Raw genomic sequence first — 25,419 nt, 5'->3', positions numbered from 1 at the left:
ATGCTGACAATAATTAATTAAATTAACTAAAACCATTGAAACCAGATGACTCAACATTCATTTGCTGTTTGACCTGCTATTATCTGACCTGAACCAAAAAAGTCATTTCCATGTTACATGAGCATTTGCAATTCAAATTATTTAAGTGAGAACACAAGTGGGGGTTGTTGAAGGGGTAGAATTATACACTATTCTCAGTTAAAACTAACTGAGAATGGCATTCGCCCTTTACTAAGGGTTCGGACGAAAATCCTCGTTAATGTTACGGTGGCACATCTGTCATCGCGTTCAGAGTCCAAGAAAATTTACTAGAAATGAGAATTAACAGTTAATTAAAACGTATGGAAGGTGAATGACTACGACGGATGAAAAAACTCGAGAATTCCTTTCCTCAATCGCTGAGGAATAACAATTTTTTGGCAGAAATCGGCAATGTCAACAGCAAGTTGACATTGCCGATTTGTGCCTGCGGTTAATTGACTCGAGATGAACCACAGTGACGAGATTTAATAGGATCGAAACCGGTCTTTAGGGCGCTCGAGTTAATTAAACGCAGAGCTGGAATGAGGCATAAAGTCGCGATGGATCTTAATTTTCTCAAATTTTTACAACGAATGTTTGCGTTAATTTTCATTGCTTTTGGCTGTAGATCAGTCATGTGTAATAAGTCTTCTTGCTTACACTCCAATGTTTGATCGATGTACAGTAAACTAACACGACAGATGGCGCTGGGAGGATATTTTCCTGCAAGCCCTACAAACCATCCAACGACTACTGCCCTCGAACTTCCCTTCAGTTCTACCATCATCTGCGCTTCGTCATATTTCCTAAATTTTTTTATTCATCTTTAAAGTATATTAATTTTTGTTCTCTTCCCGAAACCAAAACCAACCTATAAATATCCGAAATCTACTGGAGAGAATTCAAGTGAATTTCGTTGGTAGACCGAAATAGAGAACGGGAAGGAGTCTGCCAAAGGGAATAACGCATTTGCCTAAGTGTGGGCCGTAAAATATTACGGCACCGGCGTCTTTAAGGCAAGTTCCTTTGAAAAGTGCGGCCTCGGCTTTAAAGCTCTATGAGTTTCGATACGAACGAATGGGTGGTCACAGTTTCCCGTAGTCTTTGATCGCATCAGCGACGTTCTCATCCGTTAGTAGTGTAGCGGCTTTTTGAAAGGCCATAGGAAAGCAGAGGCCTTTCCGAAGATGTTTCCGGAAAGTGCGAGGAGAAAGTTGAGCAGAAGTAACTCGGCCATAATGAGCAAGTTTGTTTTAAAGCGGATTTCTGCCCAGATTTTAAGAGGATTGATTTGAATCGGATCACCGAATTCCCGGCTAACTTGCGGTGTAAATCAGGCCAAATTCCCCTAGTCAGAGCCGCGTTCCCTAATTTAATTTATTTATAACTAAACTGTGATTGACGTAAGGCAGAGAAATCTAAACTATTCATTTTGAACCAAACTCGTTCTTTTGCATCGTCCTAATTCCGTTTAAACGTCGTTCGTCAAAATCCATCCGACTGCCTGAGCGGAATATTAAAATTGACGTATTTAAATTTTCTGTCTATCACAGCTGCTGATGTTCAGTAAAATTTAATACAACGCGAACACTTTCGAGAGAAACCATTTTCTTAATGACGTCTAATGAAAGTGACAACCCGGGCTTTTACAAGATCCCATCCGTATCTCGAGTGAATGACGCGAGCATATAAAGGGTGTTTCGATTCAACATTTCCTCCCTGGGAAGAAAGAAGACATCTCCAAACGTCTATACATAATTCGCCAATCATAAATAGAGCAAGCCATAAAGTGGCGCTTCCTAGGCATGTACGAGATTTATATTCAGCTCGTCGGCAATTTATGGCCGTTGACACTGTTCTTATAAACCCTATCATGAGGTTCCGTGTAAATAGCTGCCATAACTTTCATGCAAGCCGACAGAATTAAGTAGGTAAAAAGAAAAATATTACGGCGTTTGAAAAGCTTATAACAATTTATCAATTTATGCTACTTGAGCCAACCGCGCAGCTTATCTTCAAGAGGACATAATTTATTCTTGTTGATGCTGCTGCTGCTAGGTTTGTGGTGTGTGTCTACCATGACGACAGTAAGGAAATATATTTCATCTTCTTAAGGTTTAAAGAAAACTTCATATTGCTCCAGAATTCTAAAATTTTTTTCTACCGAAATTTTTAGTGTTGCACCACCAGTGAAGTTCTTGGAAGGAAACAATGAGGATCGCCGTGGAGAGTCATAACGTATCGTTAAATATGTTCCGTGTGTTCAAGGTGGATTTTTTACTTTTTCGGTTATTCCATTCGAGAAGAACTTCTCGCACACGGATAGGGGATGTGTGGCAGTGGATTTGCATACTATTCTCAGTTAAAGTTGACAGAGCCATTAGTGTCTTAAAATAATCCGTCTCAAATGTACCTTTACAGCAGAGATTTTATCGGAAGTATATTAAGCCTTATGCGGTTCTTCTTCTACTTGTACTTTCCCTATGTTTCCACTAGAACTGGCGATACCTGTGTGCAGGGTATGTTAGGAATATGGCCCTCTATCCGTATCTTGAAAACTACGACTAGGAATAAATTTAAATTTGAATGTTATACTAAAGTAGAGGCGGTCTACCGATTCAAAATATTTTCGTCAAAACACCGCTTATACCAGAAATGAATGTCAACTCGCTTGTTTTAAATGGAATAACCCGTATATTATATCGAATTTCGACACTGCAGAACATTGTGACTATTCTACATCTAACAGGTCTGTAAATATGAAACCGGAATCTTTTAATAAAAAGTATAACAGCTGCTCAATAATTATGAAAAATATTTCATTCGAAATATTTCCCATCTCTCTGGCAATTTGTGGATGCCACTCCAAAAGAACTGTTGTTCATTTGAGGCAAACCACTCATCGAGCCATTTTTGAACTGTTTCGTAAGAGGTGAAGTGCTGTTCTGCAAGAGCGTCCCCATTGTTGCAAATAAGTAATAATCGGATGGTGCTAAGTCGGGTTAATAAGCCGCACGCGATAGTACTTCCCAATGAAACGTCCCAATCGTTTCCTTCACCAGTTTTGCAGTGTGTGATGGTGCATTATCACGAAGCAATATCACCTTGTGTTGCCGTTCTTGGTATTCTGGTCGTCTTTCACGCAAAGCTCGATGCAAGTCCATCATTTGTTGTCGGTAACGTTCAGTATTAACTGTTTCTCCAGGTTTTAGCAGCTCATAATAAATTACGCCTTTTTGATCCCACCAAACACACAGCATTGTTTTCCGTCCATATCGATTTGGTCTTGCTGACGATGCTGATGGTTCGCCTGGAGTTACCCATGATTTTTTACGTTTGGGATTCTCAAAATAGATCCATTTTTCGTCACCAGTTACAATTCGATGAAGAAATGACTTTCTGTTATACCTGGTGAGCAACAATTGGCAAGTGGTTTTTCGATTTTCTTCCTGTCTTTCATTGAGGTCATGTGGAACCCATTTTCCTGTCTTCTGAATTTTTCCCGTAGCTTTCAAACGAACGGAAATGGCTTCTCGTGTCACATTTAATTGGTTCGCTAATTGTTGATGCGTTTGAGCATCGTCCTCATCTAACAAAGCTCGCAACTCGCCGTCTTCAAACTTTTTCGTTGGTTTTCCACGCTCTTCGTTATTGACGTCAAAATTGCCTCTTTTGAATTTTTTAAACCGCTCATAGCACTGTGATTTTCCAAGGGCATGTTCACCGTAAGCTTCAACAAGCATGCGATGTGAATCTGCAGCCGTTTTTTCCAAGTGGTAACAGAACATCAATGCTGTTCAATATAGGCACAAAATTCGACATACTCAAAGCTATTGCAAACTGTACTGCAGTATTGAACCTGTATTGTTACGATTTGAAAATCATTCTCAGATGTAAATAAGAGATGTAGTACCCTAATAACACGATAAAGTAGTACCTATATTGACCACTAGGGATATTTGGAGGCAAATTCCGGTTTCATATTTACAGACCTGGTATACCTAAATTTTACGGTTTTCGAGATATTTAGAATATTCCAAAAAATTTGGCAGTTGCGGCCATTAAAGTATTCTCTCCTAATTCGCCACTGGCTGAATACTTTTCTATGAAATTTTGCACTGTTCTAGAAAATGCTTTAATGTTCTTGGATCAGTGCGTTAAATCATGCTTTTTCATAAAGGGTGTGCGAAAAGATATCCCAAGGGCGTAATGCAAAAATCGTAAAAAACTCTCATTTTTTAAACTGGAACCCCCCATTTTTTCAACGAATTCATTATAATATCAAAAATGAGTACTACTTTCAATGCAACCGTCCATATTTAAACTTAACCGTTTTCGTTTTATTTAAAAAAAACTTTTCAATATTTAGTACTCTATTTTATTTATGGCCGCGCTCGTAAATTATACTATCGTAAATTGTCGCAATATGTTTATTATTTTGGCGAATGTAATAAAGTATATACTAGAACATGTCATCTATCTGGTATTCGATATTCAGAAAAACGAAGCCATCACCAGAAGTTCTGAAACGTATAATAGATCAGTTTAAAACTAATAGATCTGTCAAAAAAGGCCTTACAGAATAAACAAGCTTATTGTTGATAACGAAATAATTGGAACCGAAATTTATGAATTAGTAGAGAATACATTAACAGCTGGAACTGTCATTTATTTTTGGAAAATTCTGAACATTTCGACAACCCCAAAATTCAGGTATAGAACATTATGCAAGAAGAATGTTCGTAACGGTCTGTAGAAAAGAAATTTGATATAATATACCGAGTGTTACGTATAAATTTTGACCTTAATTTCCGGCGTAAGCGGAAGTGGTGTTGTTATGAAAATATTTTTAAACGATAAATCACCTCCACTTTAGTATGATATGTGAAATTTAAATTTTTTCCTAGTCATAGTTGTCTGGATATGGATAAAGGCCCATATTCATGACACACCCCGTATAAAATGGCTAGAAATTACGTTAACTTCAAGTCGAAGGAAAAATGTTGGAAATATATTTTATCACTTGCACACTCAGAGCACGCAGATAGTTATGGAGGTACTTGTGTGTTTGCTTTGTCCCATGCTAGCGAGTTGTATCATCTTTTTGACGAGATATTTCGTGTGATAAAATATGCCCGGAGTGTCGAGTTGAACTCGAAGGCAGCAAACGGTTGGTATTGGTCTCTAGTGTTCCATATGTAATCTTACTTCCCGGACCTTATTTGGATGCATCAAAATATGGAAAACTGGGGAGATACCTGTGGATATAAAACATACCCTAAAGTCAGTGCCCTCTTTCACACTCAATGCTTTTTTTTTTTCATTTGACACCAATTGTGCCGTTTTGGAATTATTAATACTCAAAGACACAATAAACTACTCAAGCGGATCAAATCGTTAGCGCTGACTTCTCCAGAGAAATATGCGATCCATAGGAAAGAGCTAGCTCTCATCTGAATGTAGTAAAGTAGTTTGTGGAAAAATATATCGTTATTTCTTTAAGAAATTGTGTTTACATTGATTTTAAGTGAATTCGAGGATTCTACTTATTTAATTAAAAAAAAAAAACTTAAAGAGCTGCGTGTATCTGCCGCCCTCGCCACTAAAAGAGCACCCCGTTTGAAATCTGTGCTGTTAAAAAGTAAAATGAAATTAAAGCATTATTTTCATAAGTATTCTGTACTCTTTGGCTCGAAATTTAGCCAATCAGTTTGATATTGGAAAATTTGTAGTCATACTCATTTGTCAATCCTCGTCATCGTCACAGTCCATTATTCACACGGGAACAAAACTTGTGCATCTCATGGCGACACATAATTTTGAATAAACTGGAATAACGTATACAATAGTCTTTGATAAAAAAAAGAATAAAAGCAGAAGTAAATGAAACCAAAAACTTTTTGTGAGCACAAAATCGAAAACAAACCAATTTTCTACCAACAAACGAGTTTTTTCATTATATACATGTAGGCTTTTTCTTCTCTATTTGTCTGCGGTTTTATTTCTGAGTTGTTACAATTAGGGGCTTACTTAATAACTTAACTAAGAGGATACTCGCGTTCCTTGACGACACTCCCGACACCTCGCCAACTCGTCACCTCGTCACCTCGGATCAAAAAAGAGAGAGAGTTCCCCGTTTCTCCAATACCTTAAATGCCACTTTCTGGGAGAATAAACCAGCGGCGCACCCTGACCAGAGATCTATTTCCAATCCGCCGTGTGGCAAGTCACATCTGAACATCATAAACCATCCTTTGTCAGAACCGTTGTCGACTGTCATTCGATCCTCTTTCCTGGTTCTAACAAAGAGAGGCTCGACTTTCCTTTACTTCATGCGGCTCTCAACCAAGGATAATTACTGGGAGAAATCCAGTAATGCTGCGACCCACATGAACTCAGTGACCATACACATGGACGTACCATCAGGGTACCTCACTCTTTATTCCCCTAACCTAGCCCAAATTAGAGCTACTTTATAATTTACTTCCTCCTATTTCCAGCTCGATTTGATCAGGCGGCAATATAGTTATTAATTTATATACAGGGTGTTTCCTAACTACGTGTAAAAAATTTAAACGCGTAATCCTCGACTGATTTTGAGTCAAAAATGTCTAATAAACATATGTCTGCAAATGCCTTGTTTCGAAGATACAGGGTGTTGAAATGTGACAAGAAAAAGAGATTTTATTTCTAAAATGACTCAATTTGGGTGTTTGAATTTTAGAAAAGACAATTTTTTGGGGGAATGCTTTAATGATTAATTATAAGAATTGCTGAAAACGACCACCATTACTGCATAAGAGATCCTGTATCACAAAGACGTTGAAAGAGGTTTTTAAAAGTTTGGTGGTTGGGAGCTTGGTGGTTTGGAAACCTTTCCATGTCAATGCGCCTCGCTGCTAAACACTCACCATCAGCAAGGCCGTAAACAAAAACCATATTGATGATCCATTTCTTGATTGGTGTAATTAGGCATTTGAAAAATTTTCAAAACTAAGGTATAACTAGAACTAACCTGAACTAAATTCTTTCACTTTAGAGAGTAAAACACCAAAATAACACTGACTATCTTGTTTATAGTAGTGGAAGCAGCAAAAAAAACTAACAATAAACAAGTTAGTAAATACCACCAAACCTTTAGAAACCTTTAAAACCTTTTTCAACGTCTTTCAGTCAACACCCTGTATCTTGGAAACAAGGCATTTGCAGACATGTATATTAGACATTTTTGACTCAAAATCAGTCGAGAATTACGCCTTTAAATTTTTTACACGTAGTTAGGAAACACCCTGTATACAAAAAATTGCGGCGATCTGACAAACCGACCCTACATACATACTATTTGAGTGTTTTACATTTTTTTTCCAAATTTATATCTATTTTTCTCAAAAACGAATCGATAGATTTTGAATCGCAATGAACCATTGAACCCAGTTCTGAAAGACCTTTAATTTTGGGTAGTCGCTTGAGCTATCGTTCAATTTAAGAAAATGGGCCATTTTGCGCTACCGGTGACGTAAGCAACAGTTAAAAAGGTGAACAAACGTCAGGAGATAGTATTTTTCGTTCTATTTTATGCAGCTTTAGAATTTTCGCAAAAGAATAATTTGTTAAAAAGTTAACAAAAGAGGGAGGGCAGAAAGTTAGAGTCGCCCGGTATATAGTAAGATCTCAATTGAACGGTTGTTTAAACATAAACCACGCTAGTAGTAAATTTAGTATAATCATGTATCTTATCGCTGTGATGCATAATATATTATATTCGCATTAAATTGCGCTGACTTCGTCGAGTTGAGTTAGGCAATATTTTATACGAAAGTTCCCATATAAAGCGGTGGACAGATCTACTTCCTTAGGGATCAATTGCATTTTCTTCAAATAAAATCCTCGGAACCGTAAAACAAGTAAAAATAGAGGTATGAAAAGAGGCAAAAGACAATCCTTCCCAGTCAGTTGGGTAGGAGGTTGCTTCTCGCAAGGATACGTGCCCACCTGAGCGTGAATCTCATAAGGATATGCGAAGTAGAAGAAGGTGACGCGGGCAAAATTTATCGTCCATATATTAACGTTGGATTCCAATGTTATACAAATTTTCAGTTATCTTTATAACCATGAATTATGTATTTTAGGAGGAAATTTATATCTAGGATAAGGCTATTAATTTTCTTTTAGTACTCGTCTGACGTGTTTTATAAAGAGAGCCTCCCTTACGAGTGACACGTTATATATTATTTTATATGGGGATTCCTGTAAAACTATGTTTTAATTATTTCCCAAACACATTTTGGCTCTATTAAATCAGGATAAGAAATAGGGCACATAAGAATCGCTCGGTGTTGAAACCTCGGCCAATTTATTCTACTACATGTTCGCAATGCAAATGTCTGAACGGACCATTAGGTCCAATATCCTGAAGGGATTTTATGAGTTATCTGCCTTCGTATAGTTCTGCACTAAAATATGAGCAAGAAAAGCAAAATAGTTCAGATTGACTATTTTATGGCTTCCAAGTTACTAGTCGCCACTGCGGACGAAAAGGAAAACCTATTTCGCCAACGATAAACGATAATCGACTTCTTTCCTTAGAGTGCAATAATTTAAATCGCAAAGGCTGCATACATACTCTGCATCTCAATCAATATCAGACAATTTATATTTGCCTACGAATTGTTTCAGTAGGTCCCATTGTCAAACTTAACAGATTTCTGAGTTGTTTTTTGTCCCTGCGATTATCGGCATATGTAAGACGATCCTTTGTTCAATTGGAATTACAATAAAATAGTATATTATACGTTGAAGTGGAAGATGTTTTATGTCTCTCGAGAGATTTTGTATTTTACCGAGATTCGTATTATCAACGAGAACAATGGCAACGTGGCGTCGCATACAACATTTTGAGCCTGAATTTACTGAACTCAAAAAGGAACTCTTGACGGAAGGATATAAAAGATAAGACAAATTGTATGCAGTTTGCTGGAAAATGCAAAATATGACCAACGACAACTGACCAATCATAAAGTGAACCGTGATCTTCAAACAGCCGTTTCCCAAAAAGCCCAAAAATATCGCCTAAAAGTTGCTAAATGTGAGTTGGAAGCCTCTATTTGATTAATCAAGGAAATAGAATGACCACTAACAATGAATAAATTATAACGGATTTTCTAGAATTGAATATACCTATACGCAAAAAGTGCGCGGAAGCAGCGTTGCCGAGTTAATGTCTGTAATGGACAGTGAAGACATCAAAGGGCAATCATGTCTCAAAGAATTAGTGAACCGTACTTGCAAATCAAAGCAAATTAGCCCTCATATTCACCGTAAGTCCACAAGCCGAGTTTCATACTAAACGTGGCTTAAATCGACACTTGTAGATGCAACACTGTCAATTTAAGCCGTGTAAGTGTGGCTTAGCTAAGATTGACGCAGTTTGCCCTAAAAAACCTGGGGAGAATTTCAACTGACGACAAAAAATTTATTTGCTACTGCAACAAGAAAGGCACGAGTTTACGTGAAACATGTGAAAATGAATACTAAATCAGAAAAGATAAATCGAAATTTGTCCAGGACATTTCCTGGCCTTTTCCTGTTCGTCATAATTCACTACTATTTCATTGAAAGTGAGAGCCGATGTATCTCTTTGTAAGTCATACGACGCTTCTTACTTCATTAAAAAACCTCGCCCTAAGCGGTAAACCGTAAACGTAGGGCGTTGATTGTGCCATTTGCTAATTACCAGCATTCATTGTGACATGACGAAGTGATGATAGATGAATTTGTCCAAGACGTGCCTCTGACATTTTAACACCTGCTTGAGGTTGTTAATGTTCCCCTTTATCATAAAAAAAAGTTCTCGAAATTTAATTTCATAACTTGCAACCACAGTGTTGGTCCTGTTGAGTTGAAGTCAGGGGTACGCAGAGTTTTCCTTTCATTTTCCATTTTGATGTTGATTGAACTTTTCGCACATGCGGATTTGGCGTATAGGTTCACTTCTTTCAGATCACGTTGGAGTACCAATTTAGTGGTTTAAGGGAGGATAGTTGTGTGTATGGAAAGTCCGCGCAAGGAAACAGCTAACTTTTATTGACCAAACAGGAAACAACAATTAACAATACAAACTTAATTTAAAAACTTATAGACTAGATCGGAAGCAGGTTTCGAGTTGTATTTAACCAAGACAGAACTGAACTCTATTTTTCAACCTACGATACAATTGAGACCTTATCTCTATTTGCCATTTTCACTGCGTAGGTTCAATTCCAATTTTCAAGATTCCTATTATAAAACTTAAAAATAATAAAGATGAACAGTCGTAGGAAAAATTCCACATTCTCAGAAGGACTTTGTCCTTCTACGGTTAGTCAACTCGTGCCCTCCAACATCGGTTTCGATCCTATTAGATTTCCTCTTCAATGTTGTCTCTTCAATGTTCAGTGTCGTTCGTCTTCAATGAATTACACTCAGGCAGAAATCGACAATTTCAACAGCCAGTACATTGGGCTTGCAGGAAATTTTCCTACCAGCGCCATCTGCTGTGTCCTTTTTGCTGCTACTTGGCCAAATCTTGATGTCTAGGCGGCAGGATTTAGCCATGAGTGATGGAGATGAGTTCAAATAGTCATAGGAAAGATCTGCAGTTAGAGTTTGAGATATTTTGGTATTTTCAGTGAGAATTGTTTTTGTTTCGATTCAGTCCAAAGTTAGATCTAACGCGAAACGGCAACTAAGTAACTTTTTGAGAACAGATTTTTTACGTAATTATTGGAAAAACAATTAATTAATGTTATCAGATGAAGAATACACCTACAAAAAACGAGGGGGGGAAACAGATGTGCGTAATTACGATAAAGTTGTCATTATCACATATGAAACATAAGAGTCGAACAGGCGTCGTCTTTATAGGAAATCGATACGGACCTTTATGATACATGTCGGTGCTTTTAATTTGCGTTTATAAATAAATAATAATTCTAAAGCAAACAGCAAAATAACACAAAACAATATACATAACAAAACTGCCAAAGGGCCTCACTAGGGACCCGGCGAACCAGGCTAATATCGCAATACTAGAAATCTGCACATGACAAGTACTGCCAGTATTAAGCACTCCATTATTGGAAATAATCGGAGGCCGCTGCAGTGGACGCAAACAATACGCCAAAGGTTTAACTAAATAGTAAAATTGAATGCGAAATTGAAACTCTATTTTACAAAAGGAAATCCGAAAGAGTCTCGTTCGCTTATTCAAAATAGCACGTGACTCTTGGCCGAATGGAAGTTTCGAGAACGAGTGATAAACGGGGATTCGAAGAAATTGGAAAGTTGACTTAAGTGTGGAAAATCGATGGAGCCAAATAGTAGTTCTTGTGCAAGTTGTGTAACTTTATTATTTATAGATTAAGGAGGGATTATCGGAGATTCCAAACAGCAGCAGCGGCTGCAATGTTGCCTGGAAAGTTATTAATTCTATTAACGTTTTCCTACTAACTCGAAAGTAAGTAATTTAAATTCTTGGCTCAACTGGATTGCAATTTTCGCTACGGTTTGTGCACGATTTGGGGCCACTTTGTGCACATCTAAACAATATTTCTGTTTAAAAATTAATTTGTCAACGATATTTAATATTGTGTTTAAAATTTTAGATGAGTTTTGAGAGCACGAACTACCGCCAATCAACGCTTCGGTTAAGCCACACAAGGCATTTTACTCCGTTATGTATACATAGAAGATCAAAAGTCCCGCCTGAATTCATCAAACGCTGAAAGAACTATGTTTCATTAAAATCATGGAACACGTGAAAAATTGTTTTTAATTATACGTTTTCAGACATAACTCACTTGTATTCGGGGTTACCCATGTAGTAGATAATATACTTTTTCATTTTTTTCTTATGAATTTCCAAATATATTATAACTTTGAGAAATTCCGAATATATTTCATGTAACATATCCATGGCTAATTTCAACAGTTTAAAAAACAAACAAAAAATAGAAATAACAATAGAACCATTAAAAAAAAATAATACACAGTAGTAGAATTTAATATATTAAATGTTCGACCTGTGCCTCGTCGACTTCCTGAAAATGGGCAAACCGAAATTCAGATACTTCAGGAAATTTTCTTCAATTTGAGGAGGCATTTGTTGAGCTTTTTGACAAATTTTATTTTTTAAGCTCTTTTATAATGTTGGACTTACTTAAATTTACTACCTACGTTTCAAATAAGTCCAAAAAAAAAGTTCATATGGATGAGCTCAGGCGACCTAACAAGCCACTCTCGTTGCCCCTGATTGTATTATTATTATTACGTGTTATATGAAATATCTTGAGAATTTCTAAAAAACTCAAAAACTTCATAATAATATACATGGGGTTTCATAAGAACGAAATGAAAAAGTACGTTTATTTACTCCATTGGTATATACGTGTCTGGCACGTCAAAAAGTTCGCAATTAAAAACAATATTTAACGTGTTCCAGGATTTTCATGAAAAATATTTCTTTCAATTTTTAACGATATTATGCGGGACCTTTGGTTCTCGATATGTGTATATTTCAGGCTGTGATCTTTCAGGTCATTTTACGAAGGAAAGTTCATAAGAAAGTGGGTCAGTAAACGCTTCCTTGCTGCGACACAGGGTGTATGAATTCAACTCAACTCTTTATTGCGCGCCACTGGAGGTTTTTCTTGGAAACTTTGAATTGCCTGTTCAATTTAGAAACTTATTTAGGTCGGGCGTTTTCCTTCTTGTATATACCTCCGTTTTCAAGCTCTTTGTGATAATATGGGCGGTACGTGATATTTAAGGCGTGTATCGCATCATTATTGACCACCATTCTGTCAGTATCCTTATTTAACAATTATTTATTCAGTATAGATGAAAAAGTCGTTGGTTCATTAGAAGTCTCAAAAAGCCTAGGAACCGAGAGCAAAATATAAAAGAAATTGAAACTTTTGACACCCCGTGTAGCATTAAAACGTACCACATGCAGATAATTCCATTCTTTCTAACTATGAATATGCACCTTTGAAAGAAAAAATCAGTGGTATTCATGATTGTAAAATATGAGTTTAGCAAATATTGAAAACAGACATGTTTAACGTACAGGCTACCATACTAAGTTCTAATTCGAACTTCTGCGGCAAGAAACTGAAGGTTCACACGCATGTAAAAAGAGGTCTGCAACAACATTTAAAAAAAGTCGTATAGATGTAATTGTGCCTGCATCTCAAGTTTTTCAAATGGACTTTTGACCGTCTGAACAGGCAAAACATTCCATAGTGTGGATTTACGTCTACAGATTTATTCTTCAAATCAACCAGCAGTTAAAGGGGGGATTTTGACAGCTGAATAATAGAAAGATCAAGAACTTTTATTTTTCTTAAATATAATAAAGTTCATTTTGAAAACATATAGAATATTATAATACTAATTTTTTTTAATGATTCATATTCTTTACTGTGACTCAGAGTCTGCATCACAATCTTGTAATCTCTAGAGCAATACTCGCAAACACTACTATACTGCTAAGGTCCATAAGTTACCATTCTCTTCTTCTCCCTCCTAACACCTCTGTCGTCTTCAACCCAGTGCTCTAAACTTAAAGAATGACATCAGGCACTATACGAGAAGACATCAGAAATGTGTTTTTTAAATCCTTCCAACCGCTGCTGTAATATAGTATACAAACCTCGCTTAGTAGATGCTCCCAAGCATAAAGCACTATTGCTCATCGTGCTCTATGCTCGACATGTAGTAGAAGAATTAGATCCATAGTAGTTCCGCACATGTGACAATTACTAATTCCCAAGAGGGGGTTGTCAAGTGAGTTGATCTCTTTCAGTGTTTGCTTCGCTACGGGCGTGCAGGACAGCGGCCCCGTCGTATGCACCCCCAGGTATGTTCATGGCTAACCAGAGTCCCACTTTTCGCAAATATCCAACAGCTTGCGTGAAAGTTTTCCAATTTTACATTGTTGATGTGCAAGCAGTTTGATATTTAGAAGAATTATTTGGTGTGTAACAACCTTAGCCGTTCCTCTCCGTTTCCTATAATAGTAGATCTAACCTCATTAGCAATGATAAAATCCTTAATGTTGATGACCCATTAATGCTTATAGCGGTCACAATAGTGCTTCTTCGAAGATCAATGAATGTAGTATTTAACATAGGCATCAATGGGGACATGTGAATAATTATTCAGCTTAGACAGAGTTACTACACTACTTAGTGACGTATAACATTTTAAAATGGCAAAGTTTCTGTTTATTCTAGGGGATTTGGATTTATCACATTCACCGATCCCTCCAGTGTAGATAAAGTATTAGCCCAAGGAACACACGAATTAGATGGAAAAAAGGTGAGTCAAATGAGTTCTTAGGATAATAATAATTAAGAATCTTTTCGCCGTCAGAAATATCGTTCAAGACTTTTATTCATTGATTTTATATACTTAGGTAGATAAATTTTGGCGTGGGGTGTTGGCATCTCATCTTTCGAAAAAACCGCAATAATAAGACTTCATATTTCAGGCTTTATTTAGATTCCAATGATATTTTGTTGTCAGTTTATCGAACCCACTTTAGGAATTTTAGGAATTACATATTCCAGTGGCTTCAATTATTCATATCAAGATATTCCATTCAAATCAAATAATAATAGTTGTTTGGAAATAATATTCATTATTTTTTGAAATAATCATTATAATAGTCTTCTCTAAGGCTGACTTAATTTAGCCTTCGTAACAAGATCTAATGTCGAGCACTTTATTAAAAAAGTTGTGTGGCTCATTTAAAATTCGCGTTGAATTTTAAAAAGCTGACAACTGGAGAAACACTCTGAATACAAATTGTATCAAAATGAGATTCCAAAAACTTTAAAACCGACAATAAAACTTTCTTATACAACAAAGAAATTGGACCTTAAAAATTTACAATCTTATTTACCTCTTTCCTTCAATCCGTTTTTGTCTTGAGCCCCCGAGACTTTTTCTCCGAACTTTTCGGGCGCAAATTACGAATGCGCATAAAATTTTTACATCTTTTTAATTTGTTTTGGACTGTGCGTACCTGTGGCATCCTCGATTTTTTTCGTCTTTTGTGCCTCTTTGCATAAATAACGAGAAACAAGCTCATTTGGCTTTCGTTTCCGTGCCTTGTTTCTTTTGTATGGATACTCTTTGGATACTTTTTAAATTGCCTTTTATACAATGTTGGCGACATTAAGTTGTTCTTAATTCTTTTAAAGAGCAAAGAGCAAAGTTATATTATTGCATCTTATACGAGCAGTAGCAATAATTAGTGGACTTGACGTGGTACAAAGGAAGCTCTCGTTAGTGAAGCGAGGAGCGCAGACAATGGTAAATGAGACGGGAATAATTTCCCCTCCAAAAGATAAGAGAATCCAGTCCGAATTGTGTTTATCAAAAGTGTAGCCCACGCTTGCTGGAAGAGCTTTTTAAGATTTCTTGTTGTTGGATGTCACAAAAACCCCGCACTACGTATCCTAATCCTAATTACCGCAAACGTCATAATATATATTACTTGGCATTGTTGAATTCCAAACAAAAACATGTGAAAGACTATAAATCCCAGGCATACGCAAAACGCTTTTCTTTCCCTGACGTTGGCTTGTTCGCAGCAGAAATTTATGGGTCTTCTCCCCTTCCATCGCAAATCACTCAAGAGAAAATGCCTCTTTGGCTGTAAATACGATGGAAACATGCCGTATAAATAACATTAGATTACTTTGGATTCCGGCGAGGTCCTTACTTTAAAGATATTTTATAGAAAAGTGCGGAGAAGTTTTTACGACGCTCTTCTTTATACAGCGATGAGGGTTGGGAGTTTGCGAAATCTGCCAAATCACAAGATCGTCATCCGCAGTGCACATCAATTGCATCGCGAATCTATAAAGTAATCCCCATCAAAATAAGAACGTGGAGCCACTAAGCCCGTAGTTATATGACATAATACGGGGTAAACCAATCCGAAGCACGAAAATCCCTCTTCGGAAATGATATATACCCGCAATGAAGACGTGGAATCGTTCGCATTCGTGATTTTATCCAATATTGCTCAGCACGTCAACGACCGACCTGGCTCCTGTATGAAATTGGTCATTATGTCACTGACCTTTAGGGTAACTTTGCTCGCTTTTGGCCCTTTTAAAAGCCCTTATGGACAGCCGCCCGCGTGTTTTATGCATATAAATTTCTCCGATTGCTTAGTGAAATATTTCAGACGAGAATTTAGAGGATTTCGAGGAAACTTTCTGTCCCATTCTTGTTTCGTTCCAACTATTTGGGGGAAATGTTAAGAAGATCATGAATAGATTAGCTTTTTAAAATGAGCTCCTACTAAGCAGTCTGGCATGTTTAAGAAAGTTAAGTTTTGAGGAATAGAGCAGTTTCATATAACTTCATACTTTATAGAATCGCATTTCGTAATGGTCGCATCATTGGTAAGGTTGAAAGTTGTGAATGCGGTCACACCAGTTATAATTTGGAGGTAGAGGAGAGATCTCTAAACAGATTTAGTCTCAAATTTCCTAACTTTCGCAGGTTAATTTTTAAGTTAGAAACTTTCATATGCCGGGGAACAAAGTTAATAAAATCATTTTTAGTTCTACCACTGGCGTGCGACCCTTCAAGTCGTTGAATATTTTTGAAGAAAAAGAAAAATTGTCACTGAAACATTCATCTATAACATGCAACAACAAGTAACAAGTAGACCTCACATTCGTCTTTGATTTTTCAACGGAAAGTAGACTTCTGTTCAATCAATTTCTTTTTCAGCGCGATGTCGAATGTGTATTCAAAAATCTCCAACTTCAAAAACATTGCGAAATGAAAAAAGTTTTAATGACAAAAAACGGGGTCTCTATTTAAAATGCCATCGTTTGTTTTTAGAGCCCTTTCGCCTCGGCCTTCAATGTGTTTTCAACAATTTATTAAAACTCTTCGAATTGCCTACGAAAGACCACATGAAAGACCTGCTTTGTAAGCGAATTGGAGGATGTTCACCCAACGTGGTTGAATGAGCAAATTCCATAAAAATTTTTCAAACAGTGTTTTATAAAATTAAAGACCATTCTACTGTTAAATAATTGTAGTGTGCTCTTCTTAAAATTCCTAATCTGAAAAAGCAATTAAAAATTGTGAGGCAATTTAGATGACACGACACACACAGGCGCTGGTTAAATGGCCATTCTCCGTTGGCGATTTAGGGGCATTTCACATGCCACTGGAAGATTTATTTGCATTTTCACTTTTACTGTAATCGGAATAAAGATGAGGACGAACTTTTTCCTCTTTCTGCTTTCAGCTCGCATTAAATTGAAAAACCCATCAATGTGTCACTTTGACGGATTTATGAGAGAATTAAAATATTATTGAGATTTATAAATGTGCATGAAAAGTGAAACACTAACTTGGTGCTTTAGAAAATAAGTTCTCATTGAGAAATATGAGGATATTTTTCTCCTACTAAAGCCAAGACGAATGTTGGATACGTTGAATTACTTATTTTCTCGCTTTGTTTCTCAAATAGGTGAATAATGACCCGTATATGACTCAATATTTACTTAGCGAGCTGGTGAGACGGTAGTCGTTTGAATGAATTATACGTGTAAAGTAATGAGCCGCTTCGCAAATTTGTGTATAATGTACAATTATTAACATGAACCAAAGGGAAATCTATGATAAAAAAAATCGAATCATCGTATTAACAAAAGCTTGCACATTGGGACTACTCAACTTGGCAGAATTTTGATAGATCTTTTGGATCAACCCTGAGGATGGAGGTAGAATTACAAAATTTAAAAATTGCCTTGTCCTTATTCAGAGGTAGTAAAAGTTTCCGGTATTCTGGCGAAATTGTATTCACGTTTAGCGCTTTTCTAAAGTTCCTCCGAACTTATCCCCGAGGAACTTCCGCATATGCAACGATAATCTAATCCCAAAGATAAACTAGGTAACGTCTCATTGTTCACTTTCGCGCAACAAACTTTCCATTATTTTAACGCAATTATTCCACAATATAAAAGGAAATCCCTTATTTCGAGGCTGCGGCTGCCAACTCTCGCCGAATTCCTGCACAAAACAGGAACAAGCAGAAAAGCACGAACGAAATCGCAATTATTATTTTATCCAATTATGTCGGCATGAAATGAAATCCGTCTGAATCGAATTATTCAACTTCCAAGAATACGAGCTCTGATGCGGTTCACGAAGAAAAAAGTTTATTTAGCTAATGGCCAAAGGACCCACCGGGGATGATATTTATTATGAATCCCGTTTCTTATTTATTTTCGAAGATATTTTTGTTGAGGCATTTCGGATGATTTTGCTAATTTTCCTTCTAAGGAGATTTGAATTTCTTTCGGGGCTCATTAGGGAGTGTGTTCAACTTAATAACAATCCGCCGTAGTGGAGGTGAAGTTACTTATTTTCATACCAAAAATCCCTTAGTAATTGAGAACACTCTACAGGTAATGAGGCCCACAGCTAATTTAACAAATATGCCTCTATGAAATTTTCTAAGCTCCTTCTAAATTAGATTTATTAAAATATATTTGGATCTATTGAAGCCGAAGCTGAGCGAAAAATATCTCAAATTGAATTAAATCCGCCGCCTCGCTTGAACAGGATATTATTTCAATTATCGATTCTGGCCATTTTACATTTCCTTTCCACTCGGATTCATACACGTCGAGGAGGGATTCTTAATCATTTTAATCGCTTCCATCATATGATCAAAACCCACTGCAGAAGTAATCAGTGCATTTAATGTATCCATTATAGGCGAAAATTTAGAATTGAAAACATGCCTTCTCCAAATCCTTGGTTACGTTAGTCATGCTTATGTCTGTTTTGTATTATGGCGAAGAAATAAAAAATAATGTGGCTTTTTTTGAGAAACTTCTACTCCTTTGATATGTTGAAGCAGATGCCTTTTGAAAATTCGTATCCTTCGTATCTCACTATTTGGAGATTCAGTTGAAGTTCTACAGGATCTGGAAGATTGAAGTTTCTTCCCACCAATTATCAAAATTTTACTGTTTAGTCAATCATGAACAAATCTGTTTCCTAGCAATTTCTCATACAGGAGGTATTTAACGTAATGCCCCATGTCGTAGGTGAGCTACTTTTCGAAATCCTTCTGTAGTTCTATAAACGTAACTAAAAACATTAATTTATTTAAAGTAGAATATCCAGTAAATGGATTAGTTCCTATATGATTTTACACAAACAAGCTTATTTTTACTGCTGTGTCTTATAAATACATCAATAACATGAACTTGTAATTTCAAATAATTGACTGATACATAAAATAAATAATATTTAACAACTATAACGTAAAACAACAGAGAATAATAAATTAATTATCTATAACGAATGCAGGCTGTATATGTTCTTCGTCCTCTTAGATATTGAGAGCTTTTTATATACGTTTTCTGCAGGAAAAACGGATGCAGACATACGGAGAGTATTAAACTTTTTTAATGTCACAATCATGATATTGATACATGTAAACTCATGCCCCCATTACTCAGTATGTAGATCTAGGGGATTTATATTAAAGCGTTAAACGAGCTGAAAATGTATGAGGGTATATTAACATTTTGCTTTCCATAGTTTGATTAACCAAAACAAAAGTGAATATTATTCGATAATCTTCTCCGATAAATTTTCCACATTTTGTTATTTCCACTTTCGAGGGTATTTGGAAAATTTAGTGTTCAGATTTAATATAGGATGGCAGTATGCTGGATGAGATTGAATTTTTCTGAAAGCTTTAGAGCTGTTTTTGCTAGAATTTGGTTAAAATGGAGTTCAAGCTTCCGGTTAGTGACTTCATACATATTAGAAAACATCCCTTTCATCAATCAGCAATCGGAAGCCGATACTTGTTGGCAACTGTAAGCACGGCTGGTTATAGGGTTATTTCGGTGAGGGGGGCACTTTGTTCGGTTAAGACGAGACACAAGTCGCAAATATCTATTATTCCTGGCAAAACTCGGAGGGACCTCGAGAGACCTCGGGGACATACAGAACGCTTAGGCTAGGCGTTGAAATCGGTCGAATAGGGAAATGGTGAGAGGCTCCCAAGGTCTTATTGCATTTATAAAGCCACTTTACCGTAAGCTGGAAGAAAAAGAAATGCACACAAAGCAAAATGGCCTGTATTGGTGCCAGATGTTTTTGTCGACAATGTCAAGGTGTGGCCGTTAACATGTGCGTGGTAAAATTCGTTAACGCACGTGTGCACGTAAAGACTGTACCTAATGGCGTTGTTTAATTAAACATATAAATTTCAAAAAAGTAAACGTCGAAGTGAAGATATTGTTCTAAAGTTGCGTGTGACTGCTGGCTGAATTCCGCTTCGCATCTTTAGCTCAATTGAAATCAATTTACGTTAAAATATCACTGTTCGCACTCGTTAAGTAAGTTACTATTACCGCACTCAATGGCTGACCGAACGTCGCTTCCCGTCGTTTGTTGAACTGCGTGCAATCGGCATGCCCCAAAATATCACTTTCCGCACTTGTTAACCAAAGGCAAAGCAACGTTTAATTATAACCCCTTGTTCGATTTTGAATTGATAACGTGATTACGGGTTGACATGTTTTTATTCAGTTTGAAATTCAATCGGAATTTTGAAATTGAAATAATCCGAAGAAAGGCAAACCGTTAAATGCAATCAGCGTGCGGTAAAGTATTACTTGACACATTTGCTAGATAAAATAGTTTTACCGTACACAGTTACGAGGCGAAAGTAGCAGATTAGGTTAGTTGTAGAGAAAGACTGTCGATATTGAATAAACTGAAGTAGGTAAATATTTGTAACAAAATTCTTACAATTGAATAAGGCCAATAAAAAATCATTGAATATATTTTTTTTCGCATATTGAACATTTGTTACAGCCTTTTGGCTTTTAGCTGGTCACGTTCCGTAAATAATAATTTCGAGTGTACATTGTGCAAATGTTTGAATACTTGAAAAATATAGTGAAAACGTAACTTTGTTTTAATCTTCACGTTTTTCAATTTACGTCAGTCAGTTTAATGGATATTCAGTATGGTACACAATGACGTTGAAAGGACGGGACAGGACAAACAATTGTCGACATTTAACGATCTAGAAGGACTAGATACAGCAATCAATTGTTGGCATTCAACCAAAAATTAATTCCATTTTTTTTCCAAAGGGCTGCTATGTATTACTACCCTTATGGTGTCATTTTGTCGCTAGAGATGCATTATGCGCCAGAACGGTCGGTGTACAAGAATAAGAAGTAAAATGTTGTGATCACGTCCCTGCCTCCGGTACCGCCGCCATGGATTAGTGTCCCATTTACTATAAAGAAAGGAAAACACTTTTTTTAAATGGTACTGAAGTGTGCGCCACTTTTTGACTAGACGGGCCTGACCATTCGTGATTTCGAATCATTCGATATAAGACCTTGGAAGTAAGGAAAGGTAGCTTTCTCCTAACTTCGATGCCATGGATTAGTGGTTCATCTGTCAAAATGCGATCCTGCAACAGTAAGAAAATAGGGCTCCGTCAATTTCGCCTCTGCCCTCGGATTGATACTTATCCAGATTCCCTGTTGAAGTGTCAAGAGATAAACAACTTAATTTATAAATACATGTATAAAACATATTTTATTAAAATTACTATAATGAGTTCACCTCTTTAATGGTATTACTGACCATGGGACTTAGTTGACAGAAATTTTAGAACGTGTAACAGGTTATAGTGGGTACAAAGAGAACTCTGCAAGATTGATGTCCTGCAGGAAAACGAATTTACTAACAATCACTTCTTCAGCTATGGCAGACCAATCAGCAAACTTCCAAAAATATCTCGAAATATTGATGTGGTCTTCATATTTCAGTTTCACAATTTTCCTGACGAATTGGTTGGTTGAAGTAGCCATTTCCGGAATATCTGCCATGTGGCATACTCAATGTGAGAGTTATAACAAAGTAAGTGTAGGTTCGTTTCACCGCAAGTCATATGTACGATAAGTCGACTTTTTCCGACCTTTTATAATGCTCGTCACATACAGTTCAATTTTCAATCATTATTTGTCATTTTAAAATTCTGAAATTATGATTGAAATAAAATCTTTATAAAACTTGCGAGCGTTGCACGTTTCAAAATGTGCCTAAATAGGTAAACTGTTTCGGAATAATTATCTCTTACGCTCAATTTTCGACAATGTCGCCTCAGCTGTCGAAGAGAATTAAAGTTTGGGGTTTGCTCAAGAAGTTTCAAGCACAACTATTTCCGGAGAATACATAATTTAGAACACAATTTAGAGTATAAAATCGAGGAAAATCAATGTTAAAGTTAACTCTTGTTCAAACCCTATTCGAAGATGAGGTATTACTGCTCTTAGGTGAAAGATCAAATGCTCGTTTATATTTTTCCATTTTAGGAAGTCGTTTATATGCTTTGTTGACACTATAAACTTCTTTTCATAACATTTTTCCTTGAGAAATAGGTGGTGGCGAAGAGCATTTATTTAAGTGGAATATTTTTGCCTGACACGAAAATTAACTGCGCTTACAAAGAAGAACATTATTTAAGTTTCTTATGATGACTTTTCCCCAAACTTCTAATTACACAAGTTTTAAATTAATATAAGAATTTCTTTCGACTGCGAACTGGAATGAATAATTGTTAACTTTATAAAATGTAGCTTTTGACTGGTCGAAAGTTTTCAGAAGAAATCTTGAGGTTGCGATGTCTTCATTCAGCATCCCGTCCGTCTGAAAAGTCGGTGGCACTTCTTTTCAGTTTCTATGGGCCCCACATTAAATTTTATTACTATTTTAATTTAAGTGTGCATCCGCGTGGAAAACGCAGATAAGTTAAATTACATTTATTCTACTAACCGACTGACTGTATTTTATCTAGCTCTCTCGTGTTCCCTCAATGGCAAAAAAGAGAAATTTAATTTAAATTCCAAGTGTTCGTGCTCAAAACTGCAATCAATATTCGAAAAGTTGCAGCCAGCAATAATAATTATCGACGCTTACGTTTCACGGAATGAAACACACTTTAAGACTGTCTTCCGGCAGGCGGCTCCTTCAAAATATTTCGTTTCAAACTGGGGAAATTTCCCCGTCTGACTGCGGCTTCCACCCGTTAATGAAGCAGGAAAATCATGAAGTGGAACGCTTTTCCATTTTCTCCGTTTTTAAGTTTTCCGACGTTAAACTGAGTGACTGACAGCCGTGGCGGCTGATCTTAATTGCTTTTTTTGCTTTTACTTCTTTTTTCTCCCTAGAAACTTTATGATTTAGTGGACGTGCAGAGACTTACGTATGCTCACATCCTGCAATACCACCTTAAATCTTTTGTTTTATAATGGAAGCAAAAAACCATGAGTGATTTAGTATCCCCCACAAAAATAATCAAGAAGATATTTTAGTGCCCCGTTGCAGTCCAGTCTACCCGTTCAACGACACTACACGGAACAGATGCCACATCCACCTGCGTTTTATAAGGAAACTGTTCACCGTGTTCCGTTGGTAAAACTAATGTTGCATTCGTGTGAACTTCGTTCACCACTGGCAGTTTTATTTTGATTCTGTGTTTTACGTGTTCTTTTGAAAAACTCTTCAATATATTTTTAACCGGGTAGAATCCTTATCGCACGATGTTGAAGACCTAACGCAAGTCCGTCATAAAGAGAAGGGACCCTTTTGCGGGGGAGGAAAGGAGTATATGCGAAATGAAAAGGGGTGACAGCAGACAAAAATACCGTACGAAGGTAAATTGGCTCTATGGTTTGCCCACAAAGAATGAGTAAAGAAACCTGAAATTTCATTGTACTAACTGATTACAGACTTATCCCGGAAAATATATTTAAAATTTTCTTTATGTCTTTCTATCATTGTGGTCTCATTTAGTTTTGATTTAAAAGATATATTAAACGACTCACTTTTCGTACAATAATTTTCACATTACTACTTTCGAGTTTTGCACGCGTCTAGTGTAAAATTTTTAAAATAAATTTTGCATATATAAATTGCCCTAAATTTTACCAAATAGTCCCTTTTTCATTGTCAAACACGAAACTTTTGCAGCACCAATTATACCAATAGAAAACGTAAGTTACCGTAACCAACGTCCACAATTCTGCCCTGATCCTTTTCTTCAATGAACAAAGTAAGAGAAGAATGGACGAGCACGTAATGAAAAAGCCATAGACTCACGAACAAGAATCAATGGCCAGTTAAAAAACAAACTATGAGCACGAGATGAAGTAAAACCATGTTACGGATACAAGACGAAGCGGAGTTATGGGCATAAAAATAAACTACCGGTAACATAAGTGCACTGGATACTGATATAAGATCATAATCAGATGTACTTAACTATGGGTACTAGATAAAAGTCAACTACGGACACGTACACCATAAACTATAAGTATGAATAAAATAAACTACGGGCATGTACAGACTCAGGCATAGACATGAAGGTTCATCCCCGAGAGTTCAGGCTATAATCTATCTCAAGAAGCTTGTTGACGCTTGTTATTAGCATGAGCAAATCAGAACCCAATAGAACAGACTGCATCATCTCATTTAGTACAGCGAAGCCGTAAAGACACAAAGGCTAAACGCTAGCTCTCATCAAATTATATCATTATCAATGTGTTGCTGCTTCATTGTGTTCACAACAGCGACATGAAATATCCAGACTTTGAATTTAACTATTTTATTTTGTTTTTTTAAATTTTTATTTTATTGGGACAGTTTTTTTAAAGCTGCTTGTTCTGCTAAAATATAGTTCAGCAACAGCTCCTTTTCCCCCTCACAAAGTGCCACATATCACACACATTGATTTTGCATTCGCCCTGAACGTTTCCAACAAATTGGAAATTGATGTTTCTATTGATATTACCGTCATGTAGCAGGTTTCTGCTCTTATGAAAAATTTAAGAGAATAAATTAAAGTGAAGAACTTTGAAATCAAACGATAACTCCTATTTTCGCCTTATTGTTCTTGTATTATAGAGTTGCTGGTCGAGGGCTGGTTTCCTGGGACTGATGTCAAAGTGTCAATCAACATAGGCAAACCAGATGGTTAAATTATGGATATAAGCAAATACACGTAATTTCGATGTCATTCTCCGGGAGAGTTCTACTCTCTAAACTTGAGATTCTGGTCCCAGGTGGCTTCATGACTTCCTGAAATTAAACCATTGGACACAGTGTGAGACGAGAGTTAAGAACCCTGTAACTCGGGTAACTTGTCAGTAACGCGATGCGGAACATGAATTGCATAACTTAAATATAAAACTAATAATTTTGCTTTTGCCTTTACGGCCCTGTTACTTAAAGTTGGCCGTGTTCTCCTATGTGTTCGAACGTTAAATT

General features: G+C 36.5%; 1 protein-coding gene across 4 annotated transcripts in view; it reads left to right on the top strand.

Annotated features, from left to right (window-relative positions):
- Rbp6 (RNA-binding protein 6) overlaps positions 1-25,419 on the top strand; it is a 513,430-nt gene that overhangs the window by 232,122 nt on the left and 255,889 nt on the right. For 2 of the 4 annotated variants that reach the window (XM_066299643.1, XM_066299642.1), the window contains exons 4-5: positions 13,865-13,918; positions 14,295-14,379. In XM_066299643.1, the coding sequence (XP_066155740.1) occupies positions 13,865-13,918; positions 14,295-14,379 (139 nt within the window). The remainder of the gene's footprint in view (positions 1-13,864; positions 13,919-14,294; positions 14,380-25,419) is intronic. The other 2 variants (XM_066299645.1, XM_066299644.1) reach the window with 1 other exon arrangement.

The sequence above is a fragment of the Euwallacea fornicatus genome, chromosome 34, assembly GCF_040115645.1.
Source record: "Euwallacea fornicatus isolate EFF26 chromosome 34, ASM4011564v1, whole genome shotgun sequence".
Lineage (NCBI taxonomy): Eukaryota > Metazoa > Arthropoda > Insecta > Coleoptera > Curculionidae > Euwallacea > Euwallacea fornicatus.
This window is presented reverse-complemented; position numbering and strand designations above follow the sequence as displayed.